The sequence below is a fragment of the Phoenix dactylifera genome, chromosome 11 (assembly GCF_009389715.1).
Source record: "Phoenix dactylifera cultivar Barhee BC4 chromosome 11, palm_55x_up_171113_PBpolish2nd_filt_p, whole genome shotgun sequence".
Lineage (NCBI taxonomy): Eukaryota > Viridiplantae > Streptophyta > Magnoliopsida > Arecales > Arecaceae > Phoenix > Phoenix dactylifera.
The window spans coordinates 2,436,439-2,451,012 of NC_052402.1; the positions used below are offsets into that span (position 1 = coordinate 2,436,439).

The 14,574-nt window shown below is 39.6% G+C and overlaps 1 protein-coding gene across 4 annotated transcripts; it reads left to right on the forward strand.

Moving 5' to 3' along the window:
* Positions 1-702: 702 nt before the first annotated feature.
* LOC103719468 (casein kinase 1-like protein 2) lies at positions 703-11,559 on the forward strand. 4 transcript variants are annotated; one of them, XM_017846169.3, is made up of 15 exons: positions 718-1,114; positions 1,211-1,335; positions 1,416-1,456; positions 2,393-2,462; positions 2,555-2,703; positions 3,208-3,303; positions 3,403-3,473; positions 6,074-6,135; positions 7,134-7,197; positions 7,294-7,378; positions 7,460-7,586; positions 7,730-7,812; positions 7,920-7,980; positions 8,239-8,387; positions 10,840-11,559. In XM_017846169.3, exons 2-15 carry the CDS (start codon positions 1,260-1,262, stop codon positions 11,128-11,130), a joined length of 1,425 nt encoding a protein of 474 aa, XP_017701658.1. In that variant the 5' UTR covers positions 718-1,114; positions 1,211-1,259; the 3' UTR covers positions 11,131-11,559. The 4 variants fall into 4 exon arrangements, with proteins under 4 accessions (XP_026665363.1, XP_017701658.1, XP_017701656.1 ...); XM_017846167.3 differs by having other exon boundaries at positions 1,217-1,335; XM_026809562.2 differs by having other exon boundaries at positions 703-1,335; positions 10,848-11,559.
* The last annotated feature ends 3,015 nt before the right edge of the window (positions 11,560-14,574 follow it).

Below are 14,574 nucleotides of genomic sequence, written 5' to 3' on the forward strand. Positions count from 1 at the left end.
ACTTTTGACCATGGGAAAGTGACAAATTTCCAAAGTGCTTATGTTTGGTTGACCATCCACTTTCCTAGGAAAGTTATGTATAATTCCTATTATGCCCTTAATAAAAATTAGGTCTTTAATGCCTCTTTAATGCTTCTTTAATGCTGAAGGGTCTTTTTGGGAAAAAATAAAAAAAGAGTGATTCCCACCTCATGGGAAAGTAACTTTCCCATGTTCCTCATGGGAAAGACTTTCCCATGAAATGTGGGAATCATATTCCCATGGGAATACAACTTTTCCATCTCTCTCCTTTGAAAACTCCAACCAAACAAGAGGCATTTCATTACTTTCCCATTGACCACACTTTTCTTCCTCCCTTTCCTGCGAACCAAGCGAGCCCCTAGAGAAAGATTGAGATTGATGGCACCTGATCCTTTACCTAAACAGGCAGGGGCAATTCGGTAAGACCAAAAGCTCCTTCCATCCGTATTTTCTTTGACAGGGCCAATTCGGGAATACTAAATCCGGAGCAAGGTGTCCAATTCCGGAGAGAGAAGGTTGTTTTCTTCCCGCAAGGAGCACGAGCGAGAACCATAACCGATCAGGGAAGGCCAAGAGCTCCCTCGAGCCCTCAACGGGGGTCCAAAATACTAGAGAGAGAGAAGTTTGCGATGTATGTACGCGGACGCTTAGAGGATAAGCTGATAAGCTTCGCTGGGCGGCATCTTTCGTCCCTCCTCCGTTCCCAAGAAGGCTCTCCCACGTCACGACCCGACCTAATTTAGAGAGAGAAACGAAACCCAAAAGAATAAGAAAGCCCAACAAAAGGATCGGAGATAGGCTAGAGATAGAGAGAGAAAGAAGTCTTATATTGTCCGCTATTGAAAAACCGTGATTTCGATTGGATTGAAGCGTGCGTGGGGGCTGCATTCATCACCCCTTTCCCCTTCCCCTCCTCCCTCAGTCTCCCCCTTTTCCTTCTTTCCTAATTCCAATTTCCTGGAGAGAGAACGTAGAAGTTGATCCTTGTTTTGGCGGTTCCGATCTTCTTTTCGTCACATATTTCGTCTTTGTTCTTTGATCGATCGACTGGGCGATGCGAGTCGGCCTGTTTTCTTGTTTTCCTGAGTAATCGGTAGGGATTCGAGAGATCGGAAGGGGTTTCGTTATTTTTTTTTGGGATTGCTGGGTTTTTCCCTTTCTTTTTCGTTGTAAAAGTCTGATGTTTTAGGGTTAGGGTTTCAAATTGAGGTGGGCGTTTCTTGAATCTGGCTGCGGCTATGGAGCCTCGCGTGGGGAACAAGTTCCGGCTCGGTCGCAAGATCGGGAGCGGGTCTTTTGGGGAGATCTATTTAGGTATGTACTTGGTTTTAATTTGGATTTGAGGTTTAGTACCTTAAAGGTATTTTTGATTGTTATTTGTTCGATATTTGCAGGTACTAATGCCCAAACGAACGAGGAGGTTGCCATTAAACTCGTGAGTATTACCTCTGGACAGACTTTGGCTTTTGGATTAGGTTTATTTTTGTTATTCGTGGTGTAAATCAGTTGATCGCTAAATTTATTTGCTGGAAAAGAAAATTGTTAGAGTTGATGAAATAATTGGCCTGTTGTTTTAATCGCTTTCTGTCCACTTGCACCTTCTTTTTTCCCCCTCTCGCCTAATTTATTATTCCTTCTTAGTTGGACCTGTTTAGCATAGGTCCTTGGTTTTCGTTGAAATTTGTGGGCCTTTTCACAAGTTTTGCTGGGGCTCAAATGATGCAGATGTATTCTTTTTGTTGATTTTCATCATAAGATGTGTAAAGAAATTCATAAGGAACCACTATCATAATCATAACCTTCACTACCAAACGATCACCGTGTCTCGACCTTTGCATTGGCTTTATGAATCTTTATATACCAATATTTTCTCTAAGGACCAAGTCTAAGTGCAAAATATTTCTGTAAGCTGAAATTGCTTTCGTAGTTTCCCAACTATAATTAAAGTATGATAAAATTATTGAGCTGGTGGGCCACATATTGTGGATGGACTTCTTCAAATTTTTGTTTCTGTAGCTGTTCACCTTTTTAATCCTCCTATTAATGTGTTTCATACTGATGTATTAGTGCACTGTGACTGCATAACAAGCGAGGAAAAAGAAAAAAAATCTTTATTTTCAGGTTTTCCTTTATTTTTTGTCATTCCTATTTTTTCAGAAAAAGCCAATACTCACTTCTATTGGCATTTTCTTTATAAAATTGTCCCCCTTAAAGATTTGTCATCATGTTTATATAATGGAGTTATGGGGTCTTTCGAGGGTTTGGCGGGAATTGTTAGTTTGCATTTTTCATTTTTAATGTTTCAAATCCTGTCCTTGCTGCTAGCCTTTGTTTGCATTAAAATGACCATACATGGTATCTTTTTTATCAGGAAAATGTCAAGACAAAGCATCCCCAGTTGTTATACGAATCAAAACTTTACAGGATACTGCAAGGAGGGAGTAAGGAGGCATTTCTTTTCCTTTTTATTGCCACTTGATATTTAAAAATTCTTATTAGTTTTATTGTATTTTCTTATATTTGATTGTGGCAGCTGGGATTCCGAATGTGAGATGGTTTGGTGTTGAAGGTGATTATAATGTCCTTGTGATGGATTTACTTGGGCCAAGTCTTGAAGACCTTTTTAATTTCTGTAGCAGAAAGCTATCTCTAAAGACTGTTCTGATGCTTGCGGATCAGATGGTATAGTATTAACTTCAATGTGCTTGTAGTGAGTTTTCATAGAATCATAACTGTGAAATCTTATCAGAATCTTATTGTTTTGGAGTATGCTTCATGGATACTTTATTGCCCCAATAATTATACTAAGATTTACATCAGCTATTTCTGCTATAAGTTTTCAAAATCCTGACATCTCCCAGTTATTTTAGGTGTTTAGTTTCTCTCTTATCTTCCATCTTAAGATTTTTGACTACCCTTTTATTGGGTTTCCTCATATCTCGCTGGACATGGTAATACCATATTCACTTACTCCTTTCCATCTTGCCTTTAGTAGCTCAAGTTCTTTGCATCCTCTAATTTAATCATTCCTGACTTCACCCTTGTTCACAATGCGTTAACCTTAACTGCTAGTCTTTAACACTCTTTTCTTGTGTGGTTACAGCATAATTTTTTTTAAGAAATAAGGTTGTGTGTGTCATTTTTTTTTTGTTTGCTTGTGATATATTTTTTCTTATCCCGCTTCAGATCAACCGAGTAGAGTTTGTTCACTCTAAGTCCTTTCTGCATCGAGACATCAAACCAGATAATTTTCTTATGGGTCTAGGACGGCGAGCTAATCAGGTGTGCCATGAAGTTTATCCTTATCCTAGTTGATTATAGTTCTGTTCATGATAAAATTTGTAATCTGTTTGATCTTGCTGCTGTTGTACTTTTCTATAGGTGTACATCATTGATTTTGGCCTTGCCAAGAAGTATAGAGATACTACAACTCACCAGCACATTCCATATAGGTAAGATGCTGGAATATTTAAAATTTGTGAAAATATTATCTTTAAAATTTTTGCATTGTTTGTCTGAAAGTGGAATTCCTTTCTGTTATGCTTGCCAATGATTGAATGTGAAGATCCTCTTATCATAGTCCGTTGAAAAGTATAACATTGGGTATGCACACAATTTTTGAATTAAATATATTAAAAATTGTCCCACTTCTTCTACCATCTCTCATGAAACTTGAAGGAGGTTTTAATTCTCTGAAATCAAGATTCGAGCCTAGGTAAGTTTTAAGTATATATTTATGAACTTTTTGATCTTTATTGTCTTTGTGCTTTATTACAGCTTGTTTCCCATTTTTAAACTATAGTGCTGTAGAGCAATTTGATATTGTGCTTTGCTATATTGTCATGATTTTGATGTAAAAAAGTTTTATTGAGGATGAAAGTGGATAATATTAAAATTCTCTTTGCTTGCTTGCTTCAAGAGGAAAAGTGCATTGGGTATAAAGCCTTCTAAATTTTTGTGTAGTAGTTAAGTTTCATATGGGGTAAATGCATTTTAAACTATCTTTCATTGTGCATAGAAATATTTTTAGCTGCTACCATCTTTGCTGGATTTGGTCAATAGCCATAGGATACCATCCAGTGTTATATTTCTGGAAATATGATGAATATTGCTATTTATTATGGTTTGAGAAGAAAAGGTTGATACTTCCCCTGATTTTTGTTTTTTCTTTCTGCTGTTAAGTGGCATTCGAAGCTCTTGTTATATTCTTATGAAAAATATCTAGGGCATAGCTTTCATCATGGTGAAATCCTCATAGGATTAGGATTACATTGCTTCGTCTACTTGCCCTTTAAGGAATGGTGATGATTTGGTTATGGCTCATCCAGCAGTCGCAAAAATGCAATGAGATATGTCAGTGATAATGATGCCTGAAGATATGGTTTAATTTTGTTTATGTTCCTCTACAAAAATAAGCACTACTATCGGCTTTCATAGCCCCTTTTCTTGCCGAAATTGTATTTCGTGACTAAGATGCTGTGATTGCATTACATGTTAAAATTCTTATTGATGTTCCTTTGTCTTCTGGTAGCAAAGCTCAATTGACATGTTCTCATGGAATTTCATAGTGGCATGATTGAGTTGGTTCGAAATTAATTATTCTATGAAAAATTTGGTCTCGATTGTCTACACATCTAAAGAGGAAAAGTCTGCTAAAACATTCTTACTTTTTGCCATTCATGGTCTATTCTCCATTTCTTGTTGTATAACAGGGCTATATGCATTTTCTGGTAATATAATGGTTGTTAAAGTAGATTACTTCCAATACTTCAAGTTGAAGTTTTGTCTCCATTCCATTCTCTTTTGTAAGGGAGGTTTGGAATCTCAGAGCAAGTTATCATGATTGTTCAAGTTTAATGTTCTTTAATGTTGCATTAGATGGTAGTTGAAGTGTCTAAGAATCACTTATTGTCTGGTTTTACCTGTTGCAGGCACTTTCATTGTCGGATTCCTTGGTTAGGCCTGCTTATGGCGATGGTTATAGAATCTTAGTAACATTGGTTTGTGGTTTTTCATAGTAGGCACTGGCATTGTAGGATTCCTTGCTTTCCTTCTCACTGTCATGTGACATATCTGATTGATTTATTAAAAATTATCTCAGTTCTTGTTGTTGTTGTTCTTTGTTTCGGGGGCTCTGGGTGGGGAAAAGCCTAAATTAGAACCTTTTATAGTCATAGTTAGTGGCTATTCACTTTAATTTTAGTTTGCTTCCAATTCAGCTGCTGTATGATCTTGGTATACCCTTGCTATTTATGCACGTTTTGAGCATACCAGTCCAAGAGCAGTTGAAATGTTGGTTTATCTTTTATATATGATGACATTTTATTTCTGCCTAGTTGATGATTGGAGTGATAAATTTTAGGCTATATAGGACAGCTGAAATTCTTTGATTCTACTTTTCTATGAGCACTTGCAATCCTTCATGCACCATATCTTGCAACACTTAGTGCCTCATTGCATACATTCACATCAAAGTTGACTTTCCTCCACAATGCCTTATCTTATATGGTAGACTAATAATTGAGATCATTTAGTTGGGGAGCTTTATGTCATATGTTCACCAGTACATTTTACAGTGTTTTTTCAGCAGTAACAAAGCATTGCTGTTGTAATTATGGTTGCACTAATTATTGGTTAAGTTTTCCTCCCCTTTTTCCAATATTGCTGGAAGCTTAGTGGTGTATATTCAGTGTTACATTCTTTAATATATTTTATTGCCTCGTATTGGTTTACTCTTATATTTATAGTTTTTTGATAGATTTATGGACAATCTGAAGAACCATGATGATTCATAGTTTGACTGCTTCCCTTTTTTAGTTATTCCTTTTCTTTGCCCAACATTGGGTGCATGTTCTAGAGCATTTACTTATCTGGTCAAAATGAACTTAAAACTAGCTTGTTCTGTGGATACCATACTTGTAAATCTTGTCAGTGGTTTTTCACGTCTGTCAGTTGAATCTTTGAATTGCATTGCACGCCTTTAATTGCTAGAAAATTGTTGAAACCCCATTAGTTGCATTCTCATGTTATGTTTATGTCTAAAATATTGCAGAGAGAACAAAAACTTGACTGGGACAGCAAGATACGCAAGTGTTAACACCCATCTTGGCATAGGTATGTGTAATGTGTGGGTGTGTGTGGGTGCGCACATGTGCATATATATTTATGTATGTGAGTGTAGTTGGCTTACACACTATATGTTAACTGCTTGAAAAAGGAGTTAACAATTTAAAATCAATGATGGGCTATATAAATTCAAAATCCAAATCATCGAACATGATCCACGCTGTAAAAAATGCCAAGAAACAAAAATTCACATATTTTGATGGCCTAAAACTTAATCATCGAGTAGTTGTATAATGAACGGTTGAATCTCATGATGCTATGTTATACTATGATCTAATCATCAAAGCCTAGTGAATTTGAATCTACCATGTTTTAAGATGTGCAGATCATGATCTGATGGATTTTCAATTTATGTGCCCTATCGTGATTTTACCATAGTGTGATTGATGTAGTTCATTTTTGTATAGAGTATGGTTCGCCATACCGGTCCGAACTGGATGGTACGAGGCTCACTGTACCAGTTCGGTACCTGTACCCGATATGGATGGCGTATCGACATTTGGTACGCCAAAAGGTTCCCATATTGTACCGTACTGATATAGTACTAGTGTGGTACTGGTACGGGGTCCGGTACCGAGGCAGCGAACCTTGGTCCTAGGTTATGCATAGGTTAGAGACCACCAAAAGATATAATCTTTGTTTTTTAGTCATTTCTTGCTCCGTGTATTTGTTCAACAGTTTGGATCTTGAATTTGGATAGTCTATCATTAATTGTAAAATTGTTAAATCCCTTTTCAGAGAATTAACATAATGTGTGTAGTCAAACTCATATATATCTATGTATCTCTCTATCTAATTATCTATTCATATGTGTGTGTGTGTGTGTATTCGCATAAGTTTGTAATTACTTTCTGCTAATATCAATTTTTTAATCTCTATCCAATGTTTATCTATTGCTGTTTATACTTGATTTTTCCTATATTATGCTACATTGATCAAATTCCATGTTTGGTTGTGACTATTGTGTGATTTTTTTGGCTGCTAAGAACAAAGCAGGAGGGATGATCTGGAGTCTCTTGGATATGTCCTCATGTACTTTTTAAGAGGAAGGTATGCTTTCTTGTTTGGACTTTTTCTTCTTTTTTTTTTAAATTTTTTTTCTCCTCTTTGCTATCCCTAATAAAAACCCTGGTCCTCTGGTTTCAGTCTTCCATGGCAGGGTTTAAAAGCAGGAACCAAGAAACAGAAGTATGAGAAAATCAGTGAAAGAAAAGTTGCCACATCAATTGAGGTATATTTTTAGCTTGTATCATAAACTGCAGTTCGTAACTTTTTTCTTCCTTTTAATGGATAAATTGATACAATTGTTCAGGCTTTATGTCGGGGATATCCTTCAGAGTTTGCATCATACTTCCATTACTGCCGTTCACTACGTTTTGATGATAAGCCAGATTATGCATATCTTAAGAGATTATTTCGGGATCTTTTTATCCGTGAGGGTGCGTTTCACTTTTCATATATCTTTGACGGAAAGACTGGAAGATTTGTTTATTTACCCAATTATTTTATTTCTGAACTGAGAATCTGTGAATGCCGCTTCTTGTCCAAGGTTAATATTGTTTTTATGTTTGTTCTTCTGCAGGATTTCAGTTTGACTATGTGTTTGACTGGACCATATTGAAATATCAGCAGTCACAGATTGCCAGTGCTCCTCCGCGTGCTCCTGTTAGTTCTGTGCAGAATTTGTTGTTTCCGATTTCACCTTGTTTCTCTTAGTACTTGAACAATTGCTTAATCTTTGTTTCTTTTTCATTAATTTGTTCTCATTTTAGGGTCCTGGTGCTGGACCTAGCTCTGGCTTGGCCCCTGCAGTTGCCAACGAGAGGCAGTCAGGTAGCCTATTTTGTCATTTATCATACATTCTTATTTTCAATTATGCAAATAAATCTGCATATTTTCTACATGGTCTTATACTGATGTATTGTGCAGTTTATGATTCATATTCGCATTGGCCTTTCATGTACTAGATTAGAAGTTCTTTAGTTTGTGTACATGATATTACTTGCATGTTGTTTACCTATTCTTGCATGACTTGCTTTTTCCCCTACATCTTTAGAGGTGTGAGTTTTGCTGCTGAAAATTTTGTTCTAGGTGGTGAGGAAGGAAGAACAAGTGGTTGGTCAGCAATGGATCCCTCTCGTCGACGAGCTCCAGCTCCAGCTCCGGCTATAAATGCAGGCAGCTTGTCGAAGCAGAAAACGCCAATTGGAAATGATCCAGCTGCTACTAAAGATGTTATGGTGAGATCTTCCTATTCCACATTGTTATCCATCTTCCTATTCCACATTGAGATCACTGAATATAGTCTGCAAAGGGTTTACGAAGATATATCTTGCTAAAATATTCAAATCACGACCGATAAATTATTCACAAAGTCTTTAGATCAAGGTTTAAAATATCAGATATATTCGATCGTATTCTACAAATGGTTACTTAGTTATTATATGCACTACGGAGATATATCTTGCCAAAATGTTCGTACCGTGACTGTTGAATTGTTCATGAAGCCTTTAGATCAAGGTTTAAAATATCAGATATAAGTTCTAATTCTGAAAATATGCTACAGTATAGCTTAGCAACGTGCAAACAGCAGAATATAATATATCAGGTCGTCAAACATTGAGTTATCTTCGAACTTATCTTTAATATATAAGTTCTTGTATCGAGACATTTTAATTCTTCTATAATCAGGAGTCATGCTAGTGCTGAGGTATCCATTGGAATTTGGAACAAATAATACTATGGTTGTAGATTTTCTAAAATACATGGGAAGACATCTGAAGCCTTCACATTTTTTCCCCCTTAGAAATGCTTGCTGTAGGATTTCTAGATCCACCCGTCGAATCAATGTTCTCCTTCATGTTTTGTAGCTCAAGATTTTGGAGATTGCAATAGGGCTAAGGCTCATAAATATTGTGGAATTGCATCCAAAGCGGTAGATGGTGTGAGATGACATCAGAGTCGTGGTCTGATTTCAAGTGTTTTCACATGTGTGGTTGTATTTGAGTATAAGATGAAGCATCATGAGAGGATTATGTAGGGTACTTGTTTATGCATATTTCACCTACAAATTTGCTTCCTTTGGCCTGCTTCACTATTTTACAGTCCCACCAATTCCAGCTTGTCGAAATGATATATTAAATAAAACTTCAACATTGACTTTTACTGTTTCCTGTTCAAGATTCGTCACATTCTGCTCTCAACAAACTATATATTTATATAGGTTTCACCCTTTGGAAGGCGAGCTTAACTTGCAGTTTTTACCTCTCAAGTTTGTGGTTAGAGATTCCTGATAATATCCATCCATTTGAGCATTAATACTAGGAAGAAAGCACATGCCCATGAGAATGATATCTCTCTAGATGATCAGAGAAAGATATATTTTTGAAAGATCTTTGATTTTTTTCCTAGATCTGGCATTTTTTCTGCTTCATGTTTTATGGTTATCCTAGATATGGATTTCTAGTAGGCATCTCGCATTTGTATGAGTCCGAATAGTTGAATACGCAGTTTTCTTCCTTTTTTTGTATTTTTTTGGGCACATTCTTTTATTTTGACAGCTTTCCCCCCCTCCCGCTGAAGGCTCATCGTCATTCTCTAACAAAAATAGTTTGAATTGATCTCCAAGGTCTGGTCTGGAAATGGGATAAGGGGTGGGATAAGGCATTTATCGTTCTTTATCTCTAGGGTCATTTCATGGTGCAGTGGTAAAAGCCTTGCGAACAAAAAGAGCAAAGGTAAGGTCAGACCCAGTTTGCCCCTCCCAGAGCCCCAGATTGCCTGAACATAATTGGGTAATGCGGAAATGGAAAATCCTTGGGGTAAATGCTAAACAGACGAGATTGTGGGGTCGAACAACTGATCCCCGACAATTTGACCAAACTAGGGATAATTGGGAGTTGCTGATTCTATAGGGTTTCTAGAATTTCACAGTCGCCGCACTCTCCCCATGTTTATCACCACTTGATTTGTGAAAATGGCAAAATAGAAAAAAAATCTTTCCTAGCAAAACGTAATCACAAAGAGCATATATGTCTTTTTACCCAAATAATAACCAGCATAGGTATGATGGTTAATGGGGTTAAAAAGCACTTGTTGCCAATGCAAATTTGAATTATCCTTACTAATCTTACTTTGTTCGGGAACTGGCTGTACCTAGTGGGGATGACGACAAAGTTGGATGCCCGCCCTACCAGCATCAGAGCTGTAAGGCAAATCCTGAATCTGTATCCAGCTTATAATTATCACAAATTGACTGCTGTATGATTGTGAAAGTTTCTGGAATGTAGCATGTAATCTACCAGCTTTAAGGTTATAGTGCTTTTTAGCGTCATTATCTGTTAGGGTATCACCAGGGTGAGGGAGGTCTATTAGGATATTTTATTGCGAGAGGGAGTCAATGCACTTAATATTCCTGCAGGTTTGAGCTTGTAAAGTTTCATCTACTTTTGATGCATTATCTGTGTGTTCTGAATATAGTGATCTAGCGGTGGATATAGCTAGAAATGTAGTGTTGAAATTAGGAAAATTCTTGCTGTTTCTGTTTCCTGACCTATCAACCATTTCTTGATCAACTACATCAGGATTAAGTATATTTGTAACCAATCATGTGATTCGGTAGGCGTGTTGCTTTACTAGACGTATTTAGTGTTTGCCATGTAATTCCTGACCGTGGATGCATATACCATATAGTTATCCAGTTCAGCTTTTTTGGGGCGGTCAAGCGGATCTTCAAGGCGAGCTGCTGTTTCTAGCAGCCGGGATGCTGTGGCCGGTGAGTCTGACCCATCTCAGACTCGTACTGCTGAGGCAAGCCCTGGGACATTCCGCAGATTTTCTGGTGCTCAGAGAAGTTCCCCTGTTAGTTCTGCAGAGCACAAGCGATCTCCATCTGGTAGGCCATCTAACATCAAGAACTATGAATCCACCCTTAAAGGCTTCGAGTGCCTTAATTTCAACAGCGACGAGAGGGTTCAGTATTAGTGTTGATTCTAGTCAAGCTGCTGCAACTTATGCTTGGTTCACTCTGTATAAAAACATCGTAAACTGGAGAAACAATATGCTCGGGCATGTTTCCCATCAGTCAAATGTGGGAAGCTGTTGGGTTGACTGGTGATTTGAGAAAGTGCCCTAAAGATGGTGCAAAATAAGAGAAAGGCAGTTCTAAGGAGTTGGGACACCTAACCGTGCTGTTGCCATGGTAAGGCTATTTGTACATTGTGTCCTGAGTTATTGCTATGGCTTCCTCCTTGATGTAATCCATGTTATTTGATTATATTTCTTGGATTTTATTTTTCCGCTGAATCCACATGCCACCTGTTTGCGTACGAAATCATTTGATTTATTGTATTTAATCAACAATGTGAGGACTCCAGGTGTGTTAAATTACCTGTGTGTCTGCCTGCTTGAGTATGTGTTATTGCATGCCTGGAGCTTCATGTATTTGTTTGTGGTACTTGATTCTCGTGCTATAATGTAGGCCTTATTGAGCAACATATTCCGTTCTTAGGGAACCTTGACGTTTGGTTTGTTCGAGCTCCTTGTCGCAAAATTGTGTCAGTCAGGTAAGGGATTGGGGGAGTTTCTTTCCAGCGCAAAGGTCAAGGTTCAGCTGCTGTCATCCGAAAGCAGATGTTTTGGTGAAGTATTTGAGTTTTCTTTTTTTTTTTAATAGTGAAAACGGCAATTCATATACCTTAAGTATATTCTGTCAAGTCATAAGAAAGTCAAGTCATAAGAAAGTAAAAAGTACAATGAGGGCGGTAAATCAACTACGGATGTCCAAAGAATTTTTTCATAATGTCGCGTAATATAAGGGGTGATCTAGTCTGTTGCTCTATTTGCCTTTCGGAATACATGTGCATTGGAACTCATCCAACTTCATACCTAATCTACGAGTCTTACGAATAAGAGGATGACTATCTTCATACCTTTTCGTATTCAGGATCCAATCGATCACCATTGATGGGTCCTTCTCGAGGTATGCTAGCTCGGCATCGAGAGCCCGCCTCACGTAGGATTTACTATCAGTTGTCCGCAGTTCTGCTCCAACTGCAGTAAGTCCTGTCGTACGACGACCTCTGGCAATAACTAGCCTACCAAAGTGGTCTCTGATTATAAATTCTACACCTTCGGACAACTCATCCATCAACATGCTACCATCAAAATTTATTTTGAGATGGCCAACGGGCAGGGGCATCCAAGAAACAAGAGCAAATTTGGGCGCTGTAGCAGCGGAGAGAATACCCTAGATATCTCTGACCATCCTAGGAGAGAACATAGCAACACATGAAATAACCTTCCTGGCCTGAAGCACGGCTCTATCCACCACCATCCTCGAAGATAACTTCCTGCCCTCAAATAGGCCCGCATTCCTGTCCAACCAAATATGGTAAGCTAGATATGCTCTAAGTATCCTCGCTTCAGCAAAACTAGGACTCTGCAATGAAACTCTCAGTAGGTGTGATAGGTCATGTGATGACTCCACCCAATGGGGAAGAGGGGCTGGTGATGTCCTCCATATCTTCCTAGCCCTGAGGCACTACAAAAGAACATGCCCAATAGTCTCCTCGCTGTCCGTACACACCTCACAACACTGAGAAATCCACACACCTCACCGAGCTAGCACACTTCTGGTAGGTAAGCAACCCCAGGCCACCTTCTAAATGAAAAGCGTCACCCGCAAGTGAATCTGCATCCTTCAAATCCATCCTTCCTCGATCTGCCGGGTCGGCTTCCCACTGAACAGAGCCTGGAGATCCCTCGCACGCACCTGAGATCGGCCCGACAGCACCCATACTAACATGTCGAACTCTCCCTGGACAGGAACTGGGAGAGCCAGGACCATCTTAGCCAGCTGCTCCCCAAACACCTCTCTAATCAACCCCTCCCTCCAACGTCCCTCAAGAGAGTCCATCAAATCGTTAACCATGCAACCAGCTAATTGCACCGAGTCCACCATGGTCAGCAGGCGGCTGATCGGTTGTGAGATCACCTAGCAATCCTCCAGCACATCAATGGACCGGCCATCACCAATAACCCATCTGACCTCCGGGAGGACCAACATGGCTCTGGTGCACATCTCCCTCCACTCCGGTGAATGATGACCGGCCACTCTCGCTCCAGGCAGCAAAACACCATACTTGGCCCTCATCAATGAAGACCACATACTGTCGGGCTCCATCACAAATCTAGCAACATGGCAAGCCGCTAGGGCCTCCCGCCTAGCCAACAGGGACTGCACCCCCAAGCCCCCGAACCTGGTCGGCTGACACACCACCTCCCATACCAATAGGTGGATACCACCTCTACCTCCACTCCTCCCTTAGATGAAGTTTCTAAAGAGCTGCTCAAGAGTCCTCGGGACCCCCACTGGAATGAGGGAGTTGGATAGCAAATAAATAGGAATCGAGGAGAGGACTGCCCGAACTAGGGTGATCCTACCCATCATCGACAGTGAATGCATCTGCCATCCCTCCAACCTGTGCCTGATGCTAAGCTTCAGGTAAGAGCAATCCGTACTATATAGTCGCCGACCAGAGATTGAAACCTCCAGATATCTCAAAGTGCCCTTCTGCTCGCCTACCCCCAAAATCTCCAAAATAGAGTGCCTCACCGTTCGTCTGATCTTCGAATTGAAACAAATTGCTGACTTTGATAAGTTGACCCTCTGCTTCGACACTGCACAATAGTCACGAAGAATCCTGTCAATGACCCCAGCATCTTGCCGAGTCGACCGGGCTAGCAGTAAACAGTCATTAGCGAAAAGCAAATGTAAGATCGAAGTAGCCCTCGCCTCTGGCCTGTAAGCTTCCAACTCTTGAGTAAGTACCGCCTGTCGCAGAGCTCTGGACAAAGCATATGCACATATAATAAACAGCAAAGGGGATATGGGGCATCCATGTCGCAACCCTCTATAGGACTCAAAGAAACCAGATGGCGTGCCATTCACCAAGATGGCAAAAGAAGGGACCCTGACACAGCCTATCACCCACTGAATCCATGTCTCATGAAAGCCAAACCCCTGCAAAAACTGCTGCACAAAATTCCATCGCATCCTGTCGTAGGCCTTGTCCATATCGAGCTTGATCCCCATCAAGCTCCTCCTCATCGAGGCCTTGCCCAAGTCAAATATAAACTTCTGGGCTATAAGCACATTATCAGAAATACTCCACCCTCCTATAAAAGCTCCCTGCTCCGGACTGATTAGCCTCGGAAGAATATTCCTCAACCTAACGGCAAGTATCTTCGTCGTGGCCTTGTACAAGGTGGTACACAAGCTAACTGGTCGGAAGTGACTCGACTCAATAGCATCTTGCCGCTTCGATATTAAGATGATAAAGGTCCTTTGCCAATCTGAGGACATCACTGTTGTACTGAAAAACTGATGTATAGTTGCCGTCACATCCTGTCCTACAATCATCCAGT

Excerpts from the sequence above, each read along its gene's own strand:
- LOC103719468 (XM_008808735.4), top strand. The coding sequence starts at position 1,260 with ATGGAGCCTCGCGTGGGGAACAAGTTCCGGCTCGGTCGCAAGATCGGG. Across the intron at positions 3,474-6,073 it reads CACCAGCACATTCCATATAG|AGAGAACAAAAACTTGACTG; the intron begins GTAAGATGCTGG and ends AAAATATTGCAG. Across the intron at positions 7,813-7,919 it reads GTGCTCCTCCGCGTGCTCCT|GGTCCTGGTGCTGGACCTAG; the intron begins GTTAGTTCTGTG and ends TTCTCATTTTAG.